Source organism: Hirundo rustica, chromosome 19, assembly GCF_015227805.2.
Source record: "Hirundo rustica isolate bHirRus1 chromosome 19, bHirRus1.pri.v3, whole genome shotgun sequence".
NCBI classification, from domain to species: Eukaryota; Metazoa; Chordata; class Aves; order Passeriformes; family Hirundinidae; genus Hirundo; species Hirundo rustica.
In genome coordinates, this window is record NC_053468.1 from 2,527,476 (window position 1) to 2,553,224 (window position 25,749).

The following is a 25,749-nucleotide window of genomic DNA, read 5'->3' on the forward strand; positions in this document are numbered from 1 at the left end:
TGATTAACACAGAGAGCAGGTTGGGAGTTAATACTGAAAAGAGAACAGACCCAAAACAAACTTCGCTGTACACTTAGAGTGAACTCCAGTATGAAATGTTCTCCAGCAGTTCAGCTTTTAAACAGCACGGCAAAAAAAAAAAAAAAGGGATATTCAAAAGAACAATTGACTCGTTGATTTTTATCTTTTATTATGAGCTAATACCAGGAGGACATTCAAATGTCAGATGGCACAATTAAGACAGTCTTGGTAGGAATTATTCCAGCATTCCCAAAATTACAATTTAGTACACGAATGGCGTCAAATGTATGCATCACTCCCACAGAGAAAAATTATGGAATTCTGAATATCTTATACCAGAATAGTTTCTGCATCAAATGGGAAAAAGAAAAACTGCTGGTAACACAGCTGACCTAGAAACCTTTTCTGATAATGACCTGCAGAACAAAATATTTCCCTATTTAACATCTAGTAAAAAAAAATATGACTTTTGTTCAAGTTTAAGATTTAATACTTTTATATGGTTAGCCACAACAGGTATTAACCTCAGTTTTACTATATTTTTGTAATGCTACAAAAATCCTATAAAATCAAATTATAGTGAATTTTTCAGTGATTATAATTAAAAAAGCGCAGCTTGTACAAAATAAAAAAAATAAGATTCTATACTCTAATGAAAAATTTAAGACATTTTTAAATGAACAAAAGAAAGCACTTGTTAAGCTCTCCAATATTCAATGCATTCTGCACTTATCTGAAATAGCCAGACAGGAGCAAGAACTCCACTCCCCTTAGTTCACAACTAGTAATTTTGACACTATTATATATATATATAGAGGATCTATGTCTGATATTTTTACAAATAAATACAGGATAAACCATATTGCATAGTGTGTGCTTGCTGTCTGAGTCACACTCCCAAAGTTTCACAGTTATGGTAGGGAATTCAACTTACAATCTACGGGCTGAAACATTGACAGCACAAGGAATTTCCTTGGAAAACCGATGGGTTGGGTTCGTAATTAATTGATCAGTGAACTCAGACAAACAACTCTTGCCATTCTTGCCAGCCATTAAACCCATTCCACTGGACAGTTCTATCCAGCCAAGCAAAAAGCCAACTGTTAGCTGTAACTAGGACCAAGAGAGATCTGCCTCTAAAAAACTTCTTTTGTTGTTTTTAACCAAGTTCCTTTACCCTCAGTGAATGTCAGGAAAGTCCAGGTGCTGTGTGTTTGCAGACAGGCCCAGTGCAAACACTCCTGAGCACCTGGATTTTGGTTCCACAAAAATCACCCGTGGCCACGTCACCAACTGAACAATGGCAATCTTCCAGTATGTCACTGTAAGGTAACTTGATTTTCCTGCTCAAACTAAAAGAAAAAAATTTATATTTTTCAATAAAAGGCTTATAAGGAAGTTAAAAAAAAAAAACCAAAACAAGAAACCCTAATTTTTGCTCAGTCATAACCATTTTTTTGTGTTGTTTCTTTGCTAGCATCAAGGTTTCGCTGAATCCTTCTGCCTTGCCAGTTTTAGCAAAGAGCACTGTGATCGGATTCAATGCTTACAGAGTTTTATGGCTTGGATCCTATGGCTCAAAAAGATTCAGTATCCACAGAGTAAGCAGAATCTAGAATAAAAAAATCCCTACTGTTGTGAAACACCAGAAGTAGACTTTGCACAGTTTGACTAAAAGATAATGCAACGTGTGGCAGGCAAAAAGTGACAGGACTTGTATGCAGCTGCATGATCATCTCCACACACACGCACACACCATCCACACTCTAACTCTAGGGTAAAGCTCTGCAGATATTAACCCTTTCACCAGCTATGTTCATGGAAATGCTTTCTCTTTAAGGCAGGAAGTATTTAAAGTAAGGTAAAGTTTTACCTTTATTTTATTCTTTGTACCTGTAAGTCAGTTGTACAGATCGTGACAATTTTAAAAACATAAATAGTGTCCTTAAGAACATGTTTGCTAAATTAAAGTTTTGCTAAAGTTCTGACCCACTGTGGAAGACATTCACTGAAAGGCCATTGAACACTTTTCTCATACAATCAGCAAATTTATTGCCCCAGCATAGAAAAAAAAAAATGTTGATAAATTTAGAAATGTGTAATGGCAGGGAACTACCATAAGCAAATTTTCATTATTATTAATAATTTAAAAAAAATCCTCAAATTCTTACCCACTGGTTACAAAAATATTTTATTTCCTTATACTCTGGAGGATTTGTCTGTGTTTCCTGTGGTACTTCCTAGAGATTTCTACTGACCTTGTGTTCTGCTCCCTGTTGATCTCTCTGTGGGTAAGAATCTGAGCTGCCCAGCTGAGGACCAGCGTGTACAAAAGTGAAGTTTCCCAGTGAAATGTCTGCTGAGGACAGGCATGAAATAAGCAGGACGTGTGTGAGCCCACGGCTTCCAGTAAAGCCTAGAAGATAGCAGCACTGCTGTGTGATTGGATCCATTTGTCTTTGCAGGAACAAAGGGGGATTTCAGCTGGGGAAGCAGGGAAAGCAGTTCTCTCCCACCCCACACTGCCAGGCCGGCCAGTGAGTGATTCATTGATTGATTGCTTGGTTCATGAGGAGGAGAATCAGAACTAGAGCCTTGAACTTTCTTCACAGCAACCAATTCAGCTTGCCTTTTTTTTTGTCATTTTGGGATACTTTCCATAATGAGCTGAATCAAAAAATCTATTTGAAAAATATATATTTTTATATATATATATATATATAAAAAAAACCTCATGATGTTTTGAATGTGAAACACCAATTAAGTTTAGCTTTCCTCTTTGATTCCACCCCATTGTAGGAAACCGCTTAACGACGCTTGCATGCTAATTACCCCTCAGCTGCAAGCCTGCAGGCATTCCAAACTCTGCCTAGTGAAAGGGCCAACCCTCCTCGACACATTCACGACTACACCAGTGATTCTGAAGCAACATCCTGCCCCTTAATACTGTCAGTTTCGAGCTCTCGAGCTGAAAGATCCTTGATAAGGTGAGAAGATGTCACTGGAATCAGTAAGATGATGTGCCTAGAGTTCTGCAATACCATTTGCTAAAGTTTGTTGGGTTTTTTTTTTATGCACCATTGATTGACAGGAAAAAAAAAAAAAATCCGTTTTTCTTTGCTTTCCGAGTCTCTCTCTGTGCAATGACCGATTCTTTCATATCGTCACTTTTTCAAAGTAAACCAAGCAAGCCCTCAAACTTCAGACTTCAAGGGGGCTCATGTCCGTTCTTGGTTTTCCACCCTCCAAGGCTTTCAGAAATGGTGTTGTCATAGATTCATGCGCAAGTGCTCCGGTCGTTTGGAAATCATGGGAAAAGCCTGTTTTTTGTAGGGCCCAGAGTTTGGTTGCCGGATTGGAAGCGGTGCTGAAGCCTCTCCACAGACTGTCACATCCATTTGTTCTATTCCACTGGTCTCCATCGGGTATTCCACAGGTGTCTGGGTGTTGGATGCGCCGGCAGAAGCACCTCTTCCCCAGAACTCCCCAGGGGAAAACTTTACAGGGCTTTAAAACAAGAAATACAAAATTCAGAGATGGACACATACACAGCACCAAGGTATATTCCTGACTCTGCAGGAAACTGCATTCAAATGCCTATGGAGAAGTAATTCTAATTCTTCCTTCCACCTCCAGGACTGTGAGAAATTTCTATGTCTGGCTTCTACCACAGTCTCTTGTGAAATTCTCTCATTTCGAGGTGATTGCAGGAGGGGTTTTCTGTACTAACACGATTCTTTAGTGCTTAGGATGTTCTGAAACAGTTTTAGCTGTACCAAAGTCACCACTCTGAAGCTCAGCACTGAAAAGCAACAAATTAGAACTTCATGTGCTGCCCAACACCACAGATTGATCTTTAATAATGTGGTTTATAAAACAGAATTACTTCTAATGGAAGTACTGGGCTTACTCAGAAGCAAGGCTGCATTTTTTATTTCTACTGCTTCAACTACTTGTCAAAAAGTGTATTATAAAAAAAGAAAAAGAAGATAAAGTACCTGACTGGTGTCCTAGGGCTACCTATGAATCTGCGAGGTGATCGAATTTTTGGTTCAAAAGAAAATTTCTCTTTTACGCTTTCAAGTACAGATGGAGCCACATAGGTAAAACCCTGCAAAACAGGAAAAAGGCACTGCAACTCACAGGCAAGGTCCGCATTCAGGAATTCAGGAACTGCATGCAGTTAGGAAAATCTGATTATTATAGGAAAATTACAGGAATCAATGTAGACAGAAGAACCCTTACACACTCCTTGAAGCAAACAGTGGGACCTCAGGGAGCTGCTACACCCCAGCTCTTTCTCCTCAGATCACAATTCCCACAGGCACACTCAATTTCATTAATTTTGCTCTACAGAGTGGCCGCTGTTGTCTGTGCACGGCTGTGAAAGCAATGCCATGTGCAGGGCTCACGGTGCCACTCTCAATCAGAACGCTGACATTCCACAAGGGCAGCACAGTTTGTTGGCTGCCGGAAAAAGAAAACGTCAGCAGTAACCAAAGTATTTCCAACTTTGCCTTTAAACACCTCCAACCTGGTACAGGATTTGGGTTTAGTTATGAGAGTTTGCTTCAAGGTGTTAGGAGTCAAAGGAATGGATTTAGCTGAAATGCCCCCATTTCCAGCAGCAAACCTCCCCGGCCACAGTCACTCCTCACTCACCAGAAAGACCTGGTTGGCACTTTCACTGAGAGTTGAGTCATCTGGGCTATCAACAGGTGTCTGACGTGTAAACTTTGAATCAAACTGGCTCACATCCTCTTCAGATTGCTTTGCAAAAACAAAATGATTAAGGGTTTATATTACAGATATCAACCAAATGGCTCAGCGGTGAGCAGTGCAGCCTCTGGATGGAGTTCATTCCATGGGTTTTTGGCAGAGCTCTGCTGGAGGAAAACCCTGGAGTGGTGTCGGAATCCTGTCGCTGCCAGTGGGAGGTCACTATGGGCACTGACACTGAGAAATAAAGGCAAGGGGGAGGGGCAAAAAATTATGGATCAAAAAGGAACACAAATTAAAAAGATGCCTTAAAAAAAAAAAAATCTCAAATTACAAACAAAAACTTTTAGAAATACAATGCCAGTTTCTTGCAAGTTCAGCCCTTGTCACAACCAGTAGAGAACAGTTGCAACTACTTAGTTTTTGGAGGCCTCTCCATATAGTTCTGTCCCATTTTTGCAGATATAGAAGTGTGCATAGTCTGAGGGACAAAGGACAACTCTGGAATAAGTGATTATGAGGAATATTGTTTCATCTGCTCAAAGAACAGCAGTAATTCTAAAATCCCTTCTTTACTCCCATGGGCCTCTGGAAAGGCAGCAGGTTTTCATTTTTGCAGGCCTTCATGCAACCATGGAAGCACTAGTTGAAAAACCATCTGGTTTATACAAGAAACTTCCATAAAATTGCTGCTAGCAGAAAAACCCAAAACCACCTTCAGATAAATATTTGGAAGTATCAGTCTTGAGTCTCTCTGAATTTGATTCCAAAGGGTGAGGGGCAAAAGGTCTGGAGTCCCCATGCTGTAGAATGCTTGACATTAGTGATGCTTAAGCCAGTTTTAAGTGAGAATTTTAATAGCTGGGAATTATAGAGATGCCAATACCCACAGCTGCTGGAGCTGATTGGACCCAGAGGGAAAACCAGACACCATCCAAATGTAAGATGGGATAATAAAAACTTGTTTATCACATCACTGGTTTGAGGTAAACTCTAACTACTGCTTATAATGCACAAGATGCATTGTGAAGATTAATAAGCAACCACAGAAAATGCTGAATTAGGTGATTTCATTTTGTTTTGCTTAACACTTCTATCTAGTTGAAACTAAGTACTGACTTACTGTAGAGGGTTTAGAAGCTGATCTCAGGGTGAACTGCACTTGCAGGTCTGTTTAACCTACGGGTCAGAAGCAGGAGGAATTCAGAGTGAAGCAGATCAGGTGCTAGATCAGATCTGCCAGCTTGAACTGAGAGTGAATCTATCCCCTGAGCTGATGTAACTCAAGTACCAGGAATCAGTGGCACTCCAGTTTGTAAAGAGAACGTTTCTAAGCTTCATTAAGAGCTTTGCTAAAGGCACACAGGGAATATCTCTCTCCCAGTACTCCCAGTACGTACCAATAAGGGTTTAAAGGGAGGTTCCACCTTGCGCGCCAGCAGCTCGTCCCAGTTGATGTGTCTGAAGAACGCGTGAGCCTGCAGGAGGGACAGCAGCACAGTCAGCACCTGCTGCAGGGCACAAAGCCCAGAGTTTCACCATTAACATGTGCTGTCCACACCCTTTCTCTGGGGTGCTTCTTTCCAAAATCACATTTGGTTCAGTGTAGAATATTCTGCAGCACTAGCTCGGAGTAGCTGGAAGAGCTGAGAATTGAGATCACACCTCCAAGCCAGACAACATGTCCCCATTTCCTTGGAAGTGTTAGAAAAAGCCAGTTTAAATGCAAAATACCTCTCATTTTCCAACTTCAGAAGTTAAAGCATGACAAAACACCGCATTAATGACAAATGATCAGAACTGTGAAATATGGAGGACTCTCTTAATACTTGTCAATGTCACCACAAAAACAAAGTCAAGCTGGAATGCCACACTCTTCCCTTCAAGGAGCTGCACTAATACAAGGTTAGCAAGCTTTTCATCAGACTGCTGAGAGTATCCTCACCCTTCCAGGGCTGCACAATTAGCATTGTGCAACTACTAGAAAAAAATCTCTTCTGTAGCTGTCTTGCAGTAGAAGTGATTTTCCAAATCTCAAATTATCAACTAGGCAGACAGCTGCTTTTGTTAAGCTTTAAAGACTTCAGGTTTTGATGAGTTGTCACATGTGGCTGCCTTTCTGCTCCTTACCCTTCAAGACAGACACTCTCCTTCCCTGAGGTACCTTCAAAGCTGTTTTCTTTTCAATGAGGTAATTTAAGAACTCTCAATTTAAGTTCAAGTTACCTGAACTTCTCCAGCATCTCCAGGACCAGCTCCTAGACGTGAGGCAGCATTTCTTTTTAGCAGCTTGATGAGAAATAACATCCAAAAAAGCAGAATTAGTTATTCTGTTATAACCAGACTAGTTCTGCCATGAATCATCACTTCAATGAGTACCGTGCAGAATGAATACAGAACAATCAGAAAAATCTGCATTCACTTGAAAACAGTTGTGTTTTCAAGGGAAATCACTTTCTGTATCACTCAGCAAAGAAGTGACTTAATCAGTGATAAACCAAGCTGGAACTGAACAGCCACAGTGGTACCAATATATTTCTATTTTCCACATACATATGAAGTACTGACAGTCATTAAAATTCTACCTTTTTAAGCAGATCTCTGGCTTCTTGTGTGAGGTAGGGAGGCAAGTTGAGTTTACACTTGAGAATCTTGTCAATTGTTTTCTTTCTGTTCTCCCCAGTGAAAGGAGGCTGGAAAGCACCAATGAAACAAGAGGAAAAAAAGGACTTGCTCAGATCTTTGTGTACACATAACTCATTTCATTTATTTATAAAGCAGATAAAATTACCGCAAATAGACACTGCTTGGATAAAAGCAGCTCATGTCTGTAGTCAAACTTGAGAGCTGTATTTTAGTTCTTTCTTACTTGCAGTATGTATGTATGTATATATATATATATGCGCAATATATGTATTTCTACATGCAGCTGAGTTAGGGTACAGGGAAGCAGGAAAGCTACAAAGGGAAAAACGTGCAATTATAACTGTGCACCTACTGCTCCAGTCAGCATGTCATACATTAATGCCCCCAAACTCCACCAGTCCACAGCACGGTTATGCCCACTCCTCATCAAGATTTCAGGGGCCCTATAAGCAGAAAAATCAAAAAAAATGAAAGTGTTTTAATGAGCTTAATACTAATTGTGACTGCTAGTTTTCAAACAAAACCCCATTTATCAAGTAAAGTTGTCCTAAGTGACTGAACACAGTTAAAGAAGGCAAAACACAGCCATTACCCCCAGAGCAGAGCAATACTTTTGTATTTCATCATGCAGCTCACATGTATTCAATTGTTCCACAGAATGTGTGTGTGACTGTTCCATCGTGAATGGATTCTTTACATAACCCGAAGTCAGTCAGTTTTACATGACCTGAAATTAAATAGATCAAATTTAAGACTTGTCAGAATTCTGCCATTTGTAGAAGTAACACTGAGAAAAATTAGGAATTTTTAACATGGATACGGAATTACTCTGAGTTGCTTCCACATATGGTCTGACAAAGCAATGCAGCCATAAAATAGAACAAGGTAATCACACTTAGAGAGAAAACCAAGTGCTGCCACTTGACAAACTACCAAAATGTACTCAGAGGCAAATTTATTTAAACTTAAAGACTGTAGAGCATCGTTTAGCTAAAAAAGTAGGTTACTGAATTTTACTGCTTGCTTCAAAATTCACAGAACGATCTTCGGCAAACTGTAAAGCGCTCTGAATAATTCAGTACAAAGACTCAGACTAAGAAAATAAGTTGTTTAAGAAAACATGAAAATTCTGGGTGCTACAGATTGCCAGACAAATCAGTGTCACACAGTCACTGGAACAGTGCAATCAGAAACTGAAACTGCTGTCAGTGGGAAGTGTCAGCTGCTGGCTAAGTCATTTCAGCCACAGATCATTTGGCATCCTACCCCAACTGCCTTTCCTACCATCAGCCATCCTCACTGACTGAAATGTCACAGGTTCTACTTCACAGTGATCCAGCAGCAGAAGAAATAAATCCAGAGGTGTAGAAATGGCAAATCAACCACTCTAAACACGCCTGGGTCCATGGAACTTGAGCTTGCTGGGGGCTGTTAAACCAAGGAAGAAGTGTTTGAGGGCAATTAGCTCTGGGAGCTCTTCATTTATCCCAGGAGTGGTAACAACCCTGCCACTGTCCTAAGGAGATTCACCTCAAACTGAGGTGTTGTGACCTTTGAATTGTTTTCAGAGGGCTGGCAGCCTGACTCATGACTGGAGTTCTACCTTGATGATTAAGCATGATGTTTTCTGGCTTCAGATCCCGGTAGATGATTCCTTTTTGATGCAAGTGCCCCAGTGCCATTGAGATTTCTGCCAAGTAAAAGCTGAAAGGAAACAAAATCAGACCTATTCAATCATGCAAGAGCCTCTTCAGCAAGTCTTTCACAGTTTTCAATCCCCAAACCTTGACCACAGCCCTGTGCACAGAGCCTCACTGAGCAGCCAGCAGTAGACTCTCCTCTGTTGTAAGACTGGAGTTCCACCAGCACAAACTGGTGAGGACAGCACATGTACACGCTCCCCAAACCCACTGAACTGCTCTTTCACTGCACTCCGAAGTGAATGAGTAGTTAAATATAGTTTAAGCGCTTGGAAAAAAACCCCAAACTATTAATTTACAAAAATAGCTTTGCTTACCAAGCCGTGTCTTCCATAAATATCCCTTCTCTCTCTAACTGCATAAATAGTTCTCCTCCTGTCATGAGAAAAAATAGATTGTACTCAATTAAAAGTATCATTTTCAGTCAGTCAAAAGTCTGTTTTCTAGGAAAGCTATAAGCAACAGGTATTTTTGCCTGCTGTACAACAGGCTATTTCATGAAAAAACAACTGAGCCACTATTCTGCTACCCTCAGGATTCCAGCAGCCTGAAGAAATCAGCATTTAAAAACCAAGAACATTTCTGCCTGTTTTTTGTTGTTACAGATTGAAAAAATTGTTTCCTTAACCATGAAATAAAGGTAACACTTTCTTCTGTCACAAAGAACCTGCAAGGACTAAACCCTCAGGTAACTCTGCAACACAAAAATGACAAATCTAGTGCAAGGAAAAGTCTTAAAACCCCTTCTCTCCTGTACTGTCATGAAAAACAACTATTTTATGTTTCATTCCTCTCTATTGTATGGAATTAGAGAGTTTATTCATGTTATTCCATGTATTTTTAATACAAACCTGTTTCAGTTTAAGACACCAAGCTATCATCAATTGGCCTTTTATTATAGGGTAAGAATCCCAAATTCTTGACTGTGTAAGACCGCTGAGAAGGAGGTAAAAGAATGTCATATACTGACCACTGAGATACTCAAGGATGAGGTAGAGTTTTCCACCAGTCTGAAAGGCATAAATTAAGTCTACAATGAAGGGATGTTTCACTTCCTCCAGTATATTCCTCTCTGCTTTTGTGTGAGCTGTATCCTTGGCATTCCTTACAATCATTGCCTGCAAAAAGCAGGGATATGTGAGCACAGAACATGCTGAACAAGGCAGACTTTTCCACTGAGTTCAATTCTGAGTTTATTAAATTACAACACTACATAGGAGTTAGCAACAGCGTTAAAAAATTACATTTCACCACATCATCTACATAAGAGTTTTCTTGTAGAAGTTTAAGTCTTTATTTCATAGAATGACACAATAATTTGGGTTGGAAAGGACCTCCTGACCTATTTAAATGAGCTGCTGAGAACCACCCAGACAGAAAAGTTTGAAGTTTAATTCTATTTCCCTGTGTCTCTGAGTAAAAACTGTATATATCCTAAAACTTATTTTTAGGTAGATTAATCATTAGATAATTCTAAAAGGTAAATGGGGGGACAGATTTATATTTTTTTTAGATTCAAGAGTAGTGAAATTCAGGTTACCTTTTTAAGAACTTTCATGGCAAATATTTTCCCGGTGTTTGCTCCGGTTACTTTTCGTACTTGAAACACCTAAACAACACCAACACAATGGCAATCACGTATTTCAGCTGCATTAACCGCCACAAGCCAAAAAGCAAAGTTGTGCAAGAGAGAGAGGGGAGATCACCCCCAAACCACAGGGCAAGAGGCAGAGATTGGATACAGAATGACTTTGGGACATTCCCTGCTGCTTCCAGCGGGTGAGGCTCTGCCAGAAACCTCGACATCCACCTTGGCAGCTGGGGTTGGTTCCACCCCGTCCTCCCTCTGGCAGAATGGACTTCTCAGAGAGGGGGAAATGAGAGCAGAGCAAGGGAGCCCTGAGGGTTGAAGATTTGCTGCTGGAGGGTTGCTGACCTTGCCGTAGCCGCCTTTGCCCAGCACGCGCAGCAGCTCGAAGCACTCCGGGCGGATCTTCTCGGGGCCTCTGTTCACACTGGTCTCTGAAATCTCAAATTTTTCACAATGTTCCATCCCACTGCAGAAAAGGAGAACAAGGCTGTGAGTCTAGCTGGTCCTGAGAAGTGAGCAGATGAAAGCACTGACTCCCTGTCTGTCTGAGCGAACAGTGACAGCCTGGGAGATGGGGAGAGCTCCCAGCACCAGGAATTCTTGTCCAGTGTGTGTGCAAAGCTGCAGCCTGCACTGAGAAGGGGACCTGCAGATTTGGGGGATTTATAGCATCAAGATTTCCTTCAAACACCTTCAATTTAATGCACGATACATCTCTGCGTTACACCAGAATTAAGTTTAGAGGATGAAAACCTCAAACTGACTCAGGTATTTCTTTATATGGTTATATCCATTTGACAAATATCATTCAAAGGCAAGAGGAGAAACAAGGATCAAAAGACAAACAGCAGCTTTCACCAGAATTCTTTTTATTATTATTATTTCAAGATACAAGTGGCAAATTTTAACGTGAGGAAATACTGAAACATCCACAAAATGTTTTCTTTACCTTAACAATGTAACAAAATCAGAAGTTATATGTGGTTGGCATGAATGATACGGAATATTTTCTAGCAGCAACTTACAGATCATATTGGCCGACTCCTCCATGGTCCATGCTCTCACTTAATTGACCCTGGGGATGAGAAGGGTAGAAAAAAGATGAATTAGAAAAAGGAAAGCATTAAAAATAAATGCATGATGTGGTTAGCAACTTTTTAAGTTTGAAAATACAAAACCTCTATATAATTAAATAGGTCAGGAATAATTATCAGCAGAAGATCAAAACATCTACTCAATTCTGAGCAAGGTTTGCAGTACTGCCATGTGTCTCAAACAGTGACACAGGAAATCACCGTCTTACCTGGCTGCATTGCTATTCAACCACTTAAATATTACAATTTCACACCCCCAAGTGAACTTGAAGAACATTAAGGTACTGCAATTCTCTTTAAAATTCCTCTTACACGGAAATTTTTGAGTCCTATTGCAGTACTATGCAAATTAGAGCAATAACAAAGATTATGTGAACAGATGAACTGGGACTCATCTGCACTGGAAACAAACTGAGAAGGTTTTATTGTTTTAGATTGGTAAATCAAATCCCAATTGTGATGAAAGAATCCAGCTTTACTCTGAGGTTAAACACATTTCCTGACCAATAATCAGTACTGAAGATGTTCCTGCACTTCAGCATCAGAACCAGCCATCATTAAGGAATGTGGTTTAATTCTGAAGAGATATTTTCCTCAAAGAATTTTTAACCTGATCCCTTCCCTCTAACTGTGGCTCTACATGGCAAAAGAAATGCAAAGGCAGCAGACAGCTGGAATGAATACGAATAGAATGTCACAGGCAAGCTTCTAGTGAGCTTCAGACTGTACTGTCACATTCTTATTTTAAAAAATATGGACACAAAATAACAACTGTGAGTTTGTGGTGAACAGCCTGGGACCCACAGACTGAATATAAATATATTGAGTGACCTGTGAAATTCAGAGAAGCAGAAGAAAAAGAAAACCCACTGACATCTGCAAAAATCAGCCCAAGCCATGGAGTGCACTTCAAAATGTTATCCAAGTGAAAACACTAACCAAAGAAAACTCGAATCTTTCAACAGTTTCCAGACCATTTCAACGTTAAAGTTTACAGAGGCTGGTTTATTTTGGGTGATCTAAAGGGGAATTTAACTCTTGGATCCACCTACTAACACCACAGGCAATTAAGGAGTCCAAAAGATCAGGTTTGTTTCCAGCTCAGAGAGCTGCCAGCTCATGTCCTCCTGTTGACATTTATTAGAGAAATCCAGCTTATTGACATGTTTCACAATAAAAGCCACTGAAGCTGCCCTTGACCCTACTCTCAGATGCCAACAAATGAATTTTAAAAAATTCAACCCAGAGAATAAACACCCCTCAGTTCCCAGAGCAACTCCTCCTGTTACCCAACGGTTCTGGCAAAGTTTACGTGTGCTGCTCTCGCTCCTGTGAACTTTGGGTTTCATTCTCAGTATTAATTTAACCAAAATTCACTTCAGATACCATTCTGCTATTTTTTTTTCAGGGTTTCCTCTCATTTCACAACACCAAGAAAGGCACTGGGAAGCCACCAGCCCTTCAGTCCATACATCGTTTCATTTATTACAAACACCTAAATTAAAGCTGAGGCTTTTTTCACCGTAATAATTAGCGCAAACAACCACAAGGCTTTTGAGGGAACTCCTTTTAAACAACAGCTGCAGATTTTCCAGGATGGCAGTGCCTACTTAAACCCACGACTGAGCTGTCTGGGCTCCTCCTGGACTCACAATTTTTGGGAGATACCAGCGACCAACACCAGAAATTTGACAACACGCTCCTGAGTGTCCCCCTTGCTCATTCCTTCATCTCCTCTCTCTGGTCCTTGCAGGACACACACCCCGTGGAGATAACTTCCCCTGGAATGTCGCTCCCCTCACACATTCCTGATGTTCCCCCTCCATCCTTGCTCTTACAATTCCTGCTGTTGGGTTGTTTCCACCTCAAGCCCATTCTCACCCTCCTTTATCTGTTTGCCAAAACGCACCTGAGACCAACCAAGGTTGCCCAAGTCAGTCATGGCAAGGTTTTAAAATCCACAATGGTTTAATTGTTCCATGAGACCGAATTACAGGAACACAGGAGAGAACAAACTCAACTTTCTCGCCACCTCGCTCAGAACCTGTTCTTGGCAGCGTTAACAGGGTGATGCAAGCGACGTTCTCTAAAGCCAAGTTTTACTGATTATTGAGGTGACAGGCAGAGCTCTCCCTGCAGGTTGAGAAGCTTTCCAGCCTCCAGCTGTCAGTGTCTGTACAGGTTACATGGAGTGTGGGTAACAGAGTATCTGCTCATCTCCCAAGGGAAGTACCTGGAGGGAATCTACAGCAAACATGGAAGGGACTTTTTACAGGAGTGTGGATGTTTACATTAGATATTAGGGGAAAATTCTGCCCTGGGAAGGTGGGGAGAGCCTGGCACAGGGTGCCCAGAGAAGCTGTGATTGCCCCATCCCTGGAAGTGTCCAAGGGCAGGGCTTGGAACAACCTGGGATGTGGAAAGTATCCCTGCCCATGGCCTGAGGTGATCTTTAAAGTCCATTCCAACCCAAATCGTTCCACAGTTCTGTGATCTCAAAGGCTCCAAGACTGTCATTAGTATTTAAAAGAGAAGAAAATAAACGCAGTGGCAATTTGAGCAACAGCAAACCGTTAACATACAAAACAATACCAAAAGGCAACAGAAGATCCAGAAACATATGAACAGAGATGATGCAATAAAATCCCCCCAAAGCTTTGACACGATCTAGATGAACATCACGAGCTGCAAACTGCACATTATCAAGTGCACCGCTCACGAAAGCACGAGATGCAAACAGCCGCTGACCCGCCTAACGCAGCATTTTAAACCTCTGCTTTTAATTTTGGCGCGAGAGCAGCGAATTTACACAGCTCCAGAAAGATCGGCATTCCTGCACTGACGCTCGCACATGTGACAATAAATAAACAATTTAAAAAAGATTAAAATGATAATAAAAAATAAAGCCCCGCTGCGGCGCCCGTGCCGGGATCCCAACGCCGAAGTTCCGCGGGGCAGAGCCCCGGCGGTGCCCGCAGCCCCGAGCCGCTCCGGGCGCGGACGGACCGGGGCAGGGCGGGCGGTCCGGGCTCTACCCGGTCTCGCCGCGCTCCCGCCGCCGCCTCAGCGCGGCCCCCGCCCGGCCCCGCGGCACCTCCCGCGCACTCCCCCCCTCAGGCCCCGCGGCCTCCCCCGCTCCCTCCCCGGCCCGGCCGCCGCTCTCACCCCCTCCTCCAGCTCCTCGTCCGAGCCCGGGTCCTCGGGCTGGTCCAGGTCGATGTCGAACACTCCCGCCATGGCGCCGCCGCCCCTCGCTGGCTCCGCCGGGTGCCCGGGGCCTGCGCCGCCTCATGGGCCCGCGCCCCGCAGCGCCGCCGCGGCCGCCATCACCGGCTGCGCGGCCGCAGCGCGCCTGCGCCCCCGCCCCGCCCGGCCCCGCCGAGCCTGCGCCGTGAGCGCCCCGCGCGCCCGCCCGGCCCCGCTCCCGGCGCGGCGCCTGCGCACAGGCCGCGGTGAAGCCGCGAGGGCGGCGCGTGCGCACAGGGCGCCGCGAAGCCGGCGCGGGAGGGAGCGCCGGGCCCGTCTGCCCGGAGCGAGCTCTGCGCATGCGCAACGCGGGCGGTTCGAAGGCGCGGCCGCAGCCGGCGGGGATGAGGTGAGCCCTGAGGGGCCGAAACCGGGACCCGGACCCAGATCGGGATGCCGGGACGGGCTGTTGAGGGGAAAAGCTCAGGGATGGGGCTCGGGACAGAGGGGCGTGAGGGCGGGCAGCGCCGGAAACACGGTGGTGTTCCCTGAGGGGGAGACCGGCCCTGAGGGGGATTCTCCCGAGTGGGGCTCCCCGCGGAGAGAATCGGGCACGGGAGGGTCGGTATCGTACGCTTTGGACAATAACGCACATAAATAACGCAGTTATTTATTCTCTGCGTGAGGAGTGACTCGGTGTCCTAGCGCCACCCGGCTTGGCCCGGCGCGGGCTGGCGGCGGCGCTGGAATCGGGCCCGGGAATGGCAATGAGCTCGTACCTGCCTGCAGAACGCGTTACAGGCACGGGCAGCGAGCCAGGGAGTGCCGGTACAGGAGTGCTGCGGCACGGATGGGACGGGAGTGAGCGGCGGCAGCCCAGAATAACCAAGAGCGTTTAAAAAAAATTGACCTTGTTTCTGTGAAAGAATAGAAAAGTGAGAAAGCAGAGATGCTGTCAAATGCTGAGTGGGGAAAAATGTCAAAACATCCCGGGATGGAGTCAAACACTTTGCTCTGTGTGGTGGAAACAAGGGGAATTCTCCAAGGAATCCTTTTGTCACCTCAGCAGGCTCTGGCATCAGGCCTGGTGCAGTTCACAACTGGAAAACAGTGACATTTTTGAACTGGCTTAAGATTTCCAATTTTGCATCCTAGTCCTGTAACTCTTGAGTTATAATTACCTGTTTCCGTCCTGCTTTACCAAACAAAAGTGAGAAAACAAATAATTTTATTTTCCAGGCTTAAATACCAAGTGAATAAGGATGTCAATTGTCACGGTGCAGCTTGGGCAGTGTGGGAACCAGATTGGGCATGAGGTGTTCAGTGCTCTCTGCAGTGACATCCGTGGCACCCACGGGCTGTGTTCCCAGAAGGAGAATGAATCCTACCAAGATTCCTGCAAGGAGCGCTTCTTCTGCGAGGAGGAATCTGGAGGTACAGCCCTGAAGGGCTCTTTTCTCCTCTCAGGGTCTGATCGCAGCACACAGAAACATCAAATTGCTTATTTCATGAAAGGCCGGTGCTCTCTGGAGTTCAGATTTGGTTTTAGCACAATAAATGGTTCAGCAGAAATCAGGGCACGGCCAGATCCTTTCTGTATTGTCCCATTAATAGTTTGGCTGAAGTGGGTGGGAGGAATAACCTTGGGACCTTGTACCCATCCATCCATCCATCCCACCTAAATAACTCACACATTTTCCCCAATTTTGTTTTCCTTCCCGTGCAGCGCCTGTTGCCCGGGCCGTGCTTGTTGACATGGAGCCCAAAGTGATCAGCCAGACTTTATCCATGGCTGCCAGGTCTGGCCACTGGAAATACAGCAGCCACTCACACTTCTGCCAGAAGCAAGGATCTGGGAACAACTGGGCCAACGGGTAAGAACAGCTGCCCCGAGCTTCCCTGAGGGAATTCTGGAGGCTGATGAGCTGCTCAGACTCCCTGGGAGTGCTAATACAGCAGCTGTGGGAGCTAAAGTAAAATTTGCTTTGTGAATAACTTCACCCTTCTGCTTTTGTTTTGATGGACCCTGCCTTGCTGTTTTGTGTTACCCCACAGTTACTCTGTTCACGGGCCCAGGCACAAAGAAGCAATCATGAATCTGGTGCAGAAAGAAGCAGAGAAATGTGACCGGCTCGGGGGATTTTTCACAATCATGAGCATGGCTGGGGGCACAGGATCAGGCCTGGGAGCCTTTGTGACCCAGTGTTTGAGAGATGCTTTTCCAACCTCGTTCGTACTGAACCACGTGATCTGGCCCTATCCCACTGGGGAGGTGAATGTCATACTGCCTTTTAACAAATAATAATACTTTATTTATAAAGTTTGTAATCACTGGTTGCTTTTAAGCAAAACATCTACGACAGAAATAAACCGGAAAATGGGTACATTTTATACTGAAAAAGTTCAAGTGACTCAGTGTCACAGCTAAAGAATTCTCACCAAAAAATCCTGATAATTTAGGTGCTGAAGTGATGCAGATTCGCAGGAAGCTGTTATATAACTAGAAATCTCCTGATATGCTCTCATCTCGGCATTATAATCAGTTCCCAGGTAGATCTGGTTCCAGCATGTTTGTATGGATAGCCTGATTTTCACAGGTCTTGCCCTCTTTCCATGAAAAGGCTCTGAGCTCCTGACCTCATTCTGCACTCTGGCAAAGAAAATGAATCACTTCCTAAATCATAACTGAGGAAACAGCAGGAGCCAGAGGATTACAAACTAAAAAGAGATTAAGTTGTTTGACTCTTCTTTGTGTGCGGTTTTTTTTGTTTGCTTCCAGGTCATTGTTCAAAACTACAACTCTGTTCTGACTCTGTCACATCTGTACCACTCATCAGATGCCCTTCTTGTCCATGAAAATGATGTCATCCACAAGATCTGTGCCCAGCTGATGAATATCAAACAGATTTCCTTCAGGGATGTCAATCAAGTCATTGCTCACCAGCTGGGCAGCGTTTTCCAGCCCGCTCACACAGCAGGAGGGGGCTCAGGCTACAGCAGAAACCCATTAGGTACCAAACCCAACCTCCACACACCTCCCCTTTCAGGTGGGAGCTGAAGTTCTTCAGTCTCCTTGCTCAAGTGTTTGGATGCATCCCAAGTTTTAAGGCAGGAACAGATCAATTTAGAAGTTTGATCCTGATGTTGTAGCAGAGTCAAAAATAGATTCCCCCAGCTTCTGGTTTCATTCTTTACCAAAAGAACCCTGTTTCTCCTCTTTCAAGTGATCACAAACACCCTTGTACCTGTTCACATTTCAGAGGAAGTTTGCACGGGGCAGTAATTTTGGACTGAGTTTCACATTTCACTTGGGGTTAGAAGTTTGCATGAACTCAAACCAACTGAGAGTTCTGAGTTTTGCTCAGTCAGAAGAGGTGAGCAGACAACTGGGCAGAACCAGGCAGCAGACTGACGTTTGTACCTTGAAATAATTAGAGAAGGTTGCCCATATTACTTATAAATTAAACTTCCACAAGTGTTTGGAGTGCAGAGAGAGTCCTTGAGATTCTGATCTAAACTGTAAAATAAAATCTACTAACTCCCTGTATAGAACTCAGTAACACACAGCACGTTTGCATGGCTTTGAAATTGCTAAATCTCGGAACATTCTTTTTCCATTGAAGAAGAATCTTCTCTCCATCATCTCTTGAGCATCTCCTCTCCCATTTTAGCTGTGCAATATCTTTGTCAAACATGAGCAGCTGTTGATTTCTCCTTTCAGGAGATTTACTGGAGCCCTTGGTGCCACATCCCGAGTTCAGGATGCTGGGCCTGCGGAACATCCCCCAGATGCCCGAGAGCTCCCTGGCTTACAGCACCTTCAGCTGGCCTGGCCTCCTCAAACACCTCAGGCAGATACTCATTGCTAACGCTCACATGGAGGAAGGTAAATGAGCACCAGTCACTCACCTTCACTCTGCATCACTCTTGAAGCGTTCCTTTGTGCAGATGGAATAAAGCTGGATGTTTTGTGGAGCTCACAGTTCAGAAAGGAGCTGCTGCCCTCAGCAGGAATTTGCCCCCACAAAAGCAGCTGCTCCTTTCACCGTGCCCTCAGCTGCCACAGCAGCTCCCAGATTGCTCCTGCTCTGCTTCCAGACATCTCAGTTAATTATAACTATTGAAAATACACAAACCAAACTGACAGTTTGTGGCTGTGCACTTCATTTACATAACTCCTTTGGAACATTCCGTGGATGGTGAGCTCTGCTTTTTCTTTTTACACCTTCTACCCATAAAAATCAGGCTCAGCTCTCCCGTGTAATTTACATGGAGAATTCAGTCACAGCTCCCAGTTATGCAAGGAATGGGCTGGAGGCTTTGCTAAGTATAGAAACAGGTATCCATTTTCTCAGGCAGAGTGACTGCCAGGCAAATCCTGCTGGATTAGCAGTGGATTTCTCTGGGAGCTGTGTGATTGCTGCTTCATTCATGCGCAGCAAACTCCAGTGTGGTCTCAGTTTGGGGCACAGGGATGGTTCCCATCTGCATCTTCACAAAACATTAACTTCCTTTTCTGTCTCTTTTTCCCAAATCCCAAAGGTATTGATTGGCAAGTACGACCACCACACCCAGGCTCCTCCATCCCCTCCACAAACAAACCCCTGCACTTCAACACTTCCATTGCCAACCTGGTTATCCTGAGAGGAAAAGATGTGCACAGCGCAGACTTGGGTAAGGGAGGAGCACAGCACCTCAGGGGGTCTGGTTTCACATCTCTCTGCTGTGCTTGCAACCAGATCTGGTGCAAGTGGGAACATTCCAAGACCACACATTTGACTCCCAAGGTTGATATTCCCTCTAGAAACATTTTACTGTCCAGGGCCACATGGTCTAATTGCTTAGGGCTGTTGTATTTTACTTCTGAGTTTCCTGAAGCACTTCAGGGAAAGAGGAAGGGACTCAGGTCTATAGATCTGGAATTCTTGGCTATAATGTCTGAAAACACATTTAGCTGTTTCTGGAGTGATGAGCATTGCTGGCAGCTGAATTACCCACACTGGGTGCTTCTAGATAATCTAAGGATTCTGTTTGAAAGTTGTATTTTCAACAGGCTGCCCACTCTGCAGGTGTTTTCGCAGGCCTGGAGTGATCTGGCAGCACTGATTAGGCCACACAGGGATCAAGTGTGGGTTTTGTCCAAAGGCTGGCCTGTTTTTCTACAGGAAGTTTCCAAGATCCCTCATTATACACATCGTGGCTAAACCCTCAGGATGCTTTTAATGCATGGAAAACTCCCAGAGCATTTAACAAGTATGAAAAGTCTGCTTCTTTGGTCAGCAACAGCCAGTTCCTGCTGAAACCTCTTGACAGCATCGTAGGAAAAGCTTGGAATATGTTTGCTTCCAAGTAAGTGAAAAGAATTATGCTGGTACTTCACTAATAATTGCCAATATCTTCACTGATTTCTAATGCCTGCCCCATTCTCCAACACACAGAGCTTACCTTCACCAGTACACAAAGTTTGGGATCCAGGAGGAAGATTTCCTGGACTGCTTCACAACCCTGGAACAAGTTATCTCCAGTTACACCAATCTGTGATTCATTGCTTTGTTACAATGGTCTGAAATAGAGATTTTTCTGGAAGAACCAAGCTGGAAAGCCTTCCATCGACATCCTGAAGTATGTAAATGACTGTACTGGAGTTATTTTTCAGTCTTAGGAGCAGTGTGTGTGTGTGTGTGTGTGTGTTTGAACAGCAAGAACTGAATATATTCATATTTTCATATTATTCTTATTTAATATATCTAATAAATACCTATTTTCCAGTACATTTGCTATATACTGTAGCTATATCCTTTTCTGACCATTTCACTAAGCAAAACTACAGCTCCTGTTTTTCTCCAAGTTATAAGTTAATTAACTTGTGAATTATTTAAACATACTCGCGATGAGGATGGCTGGCAGACTGCAGATGTAAGAACTTTGATATAATAAGTACAATACATTTTATAATTACTGAAGTCAATTCAAGGACGTGGCTCTTTTTTGCACGAATTTTGCCACGACCACAAGGTGGTGCCCTGGGAAGCTGCAGCTCCCTCCTGGCAAGAGAAGGGATGGAACAATTTGGGAAGGCTCCCACTGAATTAAAATAAATTAAAAGAGTACAGTAGAATTAAAGATTACCTTGTGACACTGAGCTCTCTTCTGCCTCTGTTAGCTTTTCATTAATGGCAGGCAGAGCTTTGGGAATTCTTGCCATTCCCCCCCATATCACACTGTTCTCCCACAGAAATAATCCCACAGGCCAAAAATTAAGAGTTAAATCCATCTCAAAGACTTTTCCCTTGACAAATGGACAAATTTCACGGTGCACCCTCAGGTTTTAGTGCCATTTCATTCAAAAGATGGCAGCTCAGAGCTGGGGCCTGCTCTGGCTGACCAGAGATTTTCTGCTGCGTTCTGCCACTTTCAACTTTTGTCTAATTTGGGTATTTTCACAGAAGAACTGCAGGAAAGATTGCACAAGAAGTTCAGACAAACAGCACAGGCAATTGGAGTTTGCAGGAACAAAGGGTCAGGAAAGGAGACCATGGTGATTTTCTCCCTGCTCCAAAAGGCACAGGATGTTCAGCAACACAGAAATAAATTCCCCTGGCGCTTTCAACAGATCCCAAACAGAATTTCCAGCATCAGAAATGAGAATAGGTAACTCCATGAAAAAAATGGCCAAGTCCCAGGAATCCTTTTCCTTCTCACTTCACAGAACAGGTAAAAAAATTTTATAAAAGGTTAAGGACAGGTAAGTTCCCTGAGAAACAAGGAAGAGAGCAATGGGTCATTGTAGTGCTGCAGCAATAACTAACTTTATTGCAGAAATAACCTCATGTTATCTCTCTGTATTCAGAATTCTGAGCATGAAGCCAAACACAGCAGGTGCTCAGTGCACCTAGGAATGATACAGAGCCATATTTATTGTTTATTTATGGCACTTCAGGCTAATGGAGCAGGATATTTGGTCTTTTTTCTTTGATGGCAGAATTTGTGCCATATCAGGAAACACAGCACACAGGTAAGATGTCTAACTCAAAAATTAGAATTTTAGCTGCTATAATCCCTTGCTGCTCTGGAGCACGGGCTGACAGGAATTGTTTTAGGCATCTCGAAGCTTCTTCCTGTGAATGTTTTTCAGTCCTGAAATTCTCACACCCTTTCCCAAACTGAGTTCATTTTTTTGATCTATGATGGGATTCCTTTATTTTTTCCCCAGGATGTGGAGAGGGTCAGAGTGACGGGAAGTGAACGGCCACTCTCAAATAGTCACCACCTCCAATTACATTAAAAGGTGGTGGAGTAATTCTCTATGAAATTGATGAAATTAATTATGTAAATAGAGCCTGGAAGAAGGCCTTCATTTCATTAACATTTACAGTTAAAGAGGTAGATCAAAGGTCAGCACAAGCCAATGGCTCAGAGACAGGAACAGCAGATTCAGTGGCCTTGACCTTGCTTGTTGTAGGCAAAGTCCCCACAGGATGTCCATAAACCCAGGAACAATGCTCCAAATCTCACTATTGTTTGCTGGAACAGACAGGTGCAGCTCACTTGGAAGCTGATTCAAGAACTCCAACTATAGCAGACATTTCATGAATAGGAAAACATTTATTTGACCACAACACCCCCCCCCAAAAAAAAAAAAAAACAACCAAACCAACAAACCCAAAACAAACACTACCCCCAAAAAAACAACCCACAATCAAGGCAAAACAAACCCACCAAAGTCAAAATAACCTTTAATAACCTAAAACATTTTAAACACAGTCAGTGTTTGGCTACGTAGTTACAGATAATTTATTTATTTGGGCAAAAATAGATATTGGTGATTTTAAGCTTAGACTCGGTACCAGCACAGGAAGGATGGAAATATGTAAGAGAAAAAAATCTGTGGTTCCCACAACAACCAGGGTTTAATAATTAAAAGAGGAAATTATATTCAAATTACTAGTTGAAACACTACTGAGAAACACCAAGGTATAAAAGGGCCTTGAATGAATAATTCACTTCTTTCTGCATTTGCTAATAAATTTAGTATGGATAAATATTATTAAATGAGAGCACAAACATCCAGAAGGAAATAGGACCAAGTGTATTTGGAAATCTGCTTTCTGCTGGACACCACTTTAAAAACCGCACAAGAGGAATCAGGAAAGTGATTCATGGATCTGATAGAGCACAAAGAACTTCCAAAAGGAACTGAGCTGCTGCCTTTCCTCCAGGGCAGCTCAGACAGAGCTTTTCCAAGGCAGTAAATTCCCCCGGAGCTTCCTGCTCCAGCCTCTGCCCACGCTCCAGAGGCACAGCCCGGACACTCCGGCAGCCTTTAACGGCCTGGAAGTGCAGCTGATAATCCTGAATTTGAACCGTGGAGCCTTTCCGGCGCTTTCAGTCCAACTGGGGCTCACAATGGTCCCTTCTGAGCTCGCATTGTGGGAATCCTGTCCCTGCAGACCCGGTCACTTCCCCCGCCCGGGTGGGGCAGCGCTCAGCCCCCGCCCTGGAGCGGCACAACCACGCTTAACCCTTTCCAGGAGCTGCCACAAACCAACACTCCTGCCAGCCGCCGGGAAAAGGTGGGAACGGCCCCGGAGGAGAGACTGGAGAAGCTGCTCCTTAGGAAATAAAGGCAATTTTTAGAGTAAAGGTGCTCCATGATAAAGATCATGGAAGAAATGTAAATTTTAATCCCATGTTCATACAAGTCTGAGAGATATCAGTGCCTCCTAAGAGAGCCACACTTATCTGTGTGTGAATTAGGTGCCAGAAATCTTGTCTTAAAACCAAACTTAAAAATCCCAAATGTTACACTGTAAGATAGAAACATTAGTAAACTGAGGGTGTTCTTTAGGCCAAAATTCCCATTTTAAAAGTAAAAGCACTAAGTGGAGAAACTAAAATAAGCTACTGGTTAAACAAACAAACAAAAAGACAGAAAACCATTGCTTGAGCTTTTGTTTCACGGGTTGCATGTGAGAAGAGGCCCATGTTGGATTTGCACTGAAATGGGTGCATTCTGCAAAAATGATTATTGTACATATTTGGTTACATGGACAATGTCATGTTTACTTAAGGCTCACAAAAATACACTTCAGTTGCCTGAGAATGGTGTAATTGTGGGCAGATGGCAGGACTGAGGTTGAACTTCTGTCCAGCAGTCCCCAAGATGTAATGGATCATTTACAGGAGCACGTCAGGAGAGCAGAGCCCCCGGAGCCAAATGGGAAGCAGCCTCATCCCACAGGCCGAAGGTGGAATCAAATCCTGCCTGGGCTTGGCTGGCAAGGGCAGCTGCGGCTGCTCCCTGGAATCTCCTCTGTGAGGGTGGTGAGAGCTGGGCACTAATTCAGAGCTGCTGCTTTCCAGATGGCCTGGAACAATCCTGACCTCAAGGATCCATCTTTCCATGGAAGTGCTTGCTGCTGCCTGGCCTGGCCTTCTGCTGCTTGCACAGAAAACATTGGGAAGTTTCCTCTCCACCCTGCTTTGGGCAACTCCAGCCTGTGTTAGCTGACTGGGAGTCACTGAAGTCAGCAATTGTGTTTATGGAGTGATTTGAAGTTGTGAATCTTTCCTTTATAGGCTGAATTTCGGTGAAGGAACCAAATGCAACTGATAAAATAGTCAAAAATTATAAAGTTGGCAACAAAAAACCCAAAAATCCAATTAAATACTCCGCTCCCGAGAAGAAAGCTTCCATTCCCCCCCACCAGCCACTTGCTCAGGGTTTCACATTATTTTCCTCTATCAAGATTCAGTCAGGCTTCCCCTCAAACCCAGTATTTTCACATAAAAAACAGACACAAACCTGATGTGTGCTGTGAAAGGAGAGCTCACTCTTCAGTGACACAAGGAAGGAAACCTCAGCACGGGGGGTCCTGTTCAAGCTGAACAGAATTGGAGGGAACAGACTTGAACTTGGCCAAAAAAGGCTCCACACCGAGGGCAGGAAGGGCTCCAAGGCCCGAGGGAGAGGACAGCAGTGAATTTCAAGCAAGGGCTCTCAGGCTCTGCCAAACAACACTCAAACCTTTTCCTCCTTCACTGAACTGGATCTCTCAGTCACAAGTGGAACCTGTTGCCAGAGATTGCCTCACTTCCCCCAAAGACACCTGGCTCCTCCTGGGCAGCCACGACACTCTGGTGCTGCACTGGGGTTTGCCACAGGCAGAAATGGGAGAAACACCTTGAATAGAAGTTAAAGCGGGCAACAGAATTAAAATCACCGCTTGGAGTAGCAAAATATTGCTTTGGAAATGTTTTTGGCATCCATAATTTGGAAGTCAAGTAAATACTGGCTTCAGGCATCTTACAAGTGTCTTTCTTGCTGCTCCCCACCTCGAGCCTTACACAACACCCAGGAATGCACTGCCTGTGTCACAAGAGGTCAGCTGGGCTGAGGAGAGACCTACAAATCCAGGAATCTGAGAAATGAAATGTGTTGTTATGAAAATATCCTAAATATTAAGAGCTCTCCAGAAAACAGCTGCAGCGAACCAGGCACTGAGAGCAGTGAGGTTTCCAACCGGCCCAGAGAGGTTTTGTGACCATGGTGGGATTTGCACAGTGTTGTAAATCTGAATGTGTTTTCTCTCCAAGACAAAGAAATGCTGAGCACAGGAAATCTGTGTTTTCCCATCAAAGGATGGAAAAATCCTAATAAACTTTCTGAGGAAAGCCACAGTCCCTCAAGGTATTGACATTTTAATCAGCAGCAGCTCCTACAAGAGAACTGCCAGGTTCTTTCCTGACAGCACAGAAGCAAAGAGGCACCACAAGCTCATTTCCTGTGAAT

General features: G+C 43.8%; 2 protein-coding genes across 4 annotated transcripts; one reads left to right on the forward strand and one right to left on the reverse strand.

Moving 5' to 3' along the window:
* Window positions 1-173: 173 nt before the first annotated feature.
* Window positions 174-15,139, reverse strand: RPS6KB1 (ribosomal protein S6 kinase B1). 2 transcript variants are annotated; one of them, XM_040082661.1, is made up of 15 exons: window positions 14,937-15,139; window positions 11,703-11,752; window positions 11,023-11,143; window positions 10,627-10,695; window positions 10,057-10,204; window positions 9,404-9,461; window positions 8,990-9,090; window positions 8,023-8,113; window positions 7,739-7,829; window positions 7,326-7,433; window positions 6,967-7,029; window positions 6,141-6,218; window positions 4,684-4,791; window positions 4,020-4,132; window positions 174-3,528 (listed from the first exon to the last, which is right to left on the reverse strand). In XM_040082661.1, the coding sequence occupies exons 1-15, from the start codon at window positions 15,006-15,008 to the stop codon at window positions 3,291-3,293; spliced, it is 1,509 nt and encodes a 502-aa protein (XP_039938595.1). In that variant the 5' UTR covers window positions 15,009-15,139; the 3' UTR covers window positions 174-3,290. The 2 variants fall into 2 exon arrangements, with proteins under 2 accessions (XP_039938595.1, XP_039938596.1); XM_040082662.2 differs by lacking the exons at window positions 174-3,528; window positions 4,020-4,132; window positions 4,684-4,791 and adding an exon at window positions 4,798-4,977 and having other exon boundaries at window positions 14,937-15,074.
* Window positions 15,140-15,291: 152 nt separating this feature from the next.
* On the forward strand, window positions 15,292-20,722 carry TUBD1 (tubulin delta 1). Of its 2 annotated transcripts, none has more exons than XM_040082492.1 (9): window positions 15,292-15,366; window positions 16,197-16,391; window positions 16,684-16,831; window positions 17,013-17,229; window positions 17,737-17,968; window positions 18,679-18,843; window positions 19,500-19,631; window positions 20,123-20,306; window positions 20,396-20,722. In XM_040082492.1, exons 2-9 carry the CDS (start codon window positions 16,220-16,222, stop codon window positions 20,496-20,498), a joined length of 1,353 nt encoding a protein of 450 aa, XP_039938426.1. In that variant the 5' UTR covers window positions 15,292-15,366; window positions 16,197-16,219; the 3' UTR covers window positions 20,499-20,722. The 2 variants fall into 2 exon arrangements, with proteins under 2 accessions (XP_039938426.1, XP_039938427.1); XM_040082493.1 differs by lacking the exon at window positions 15,292-15,366 and adding an exon at window positions 15,494-15,578.
* Window positions 20,723-25,749: the final 5,027 nt, after the last annotated feature.

Coding starts and splice junctions, on each gene's coding strand:
- RPS6KB1 (XM_040082661.1), bottom strand. CDS start 15,008: ATGGCGGGAGTGTTCGACATCGACCTGGACCAGCCCGAGGACCCGGGC. Junction 9,462..10,056: donor CATCCTTGAGTATCTCAGTG/GTCAGTATATGA, acceptor TTCTCATGACAG/GAGGAGAACTATTTATGCAG. Junction 4,792..6,140: donor CTCCCTTTAAACCCTTATTG/GTACGTACTGGG, acceptor GTTTTTGCAAAG/CAATCTGAAGAGGATGTGAG.
- TUBD1 (XM_040082492.1), top strand. CDS start 16,220: ATGTCAATTGTCACGGTGCAGCTTGGGCAGTGTGGGAACCAGATTGGG. Junction 17,230..17,736: donor GGCCCTATCCCACTGGGGAG/GTGAATGTCATA, acceptor GTTTGCTTCCAG/GTCATTGTTCAAAACTACAA. Junction 20,307..20,395: donor TGGAATATGTTTGCTTCCAA/GTAAGTGAAAAG, acceptor TCCAACACACAG/AGCTTACCTTCACCAGTACA.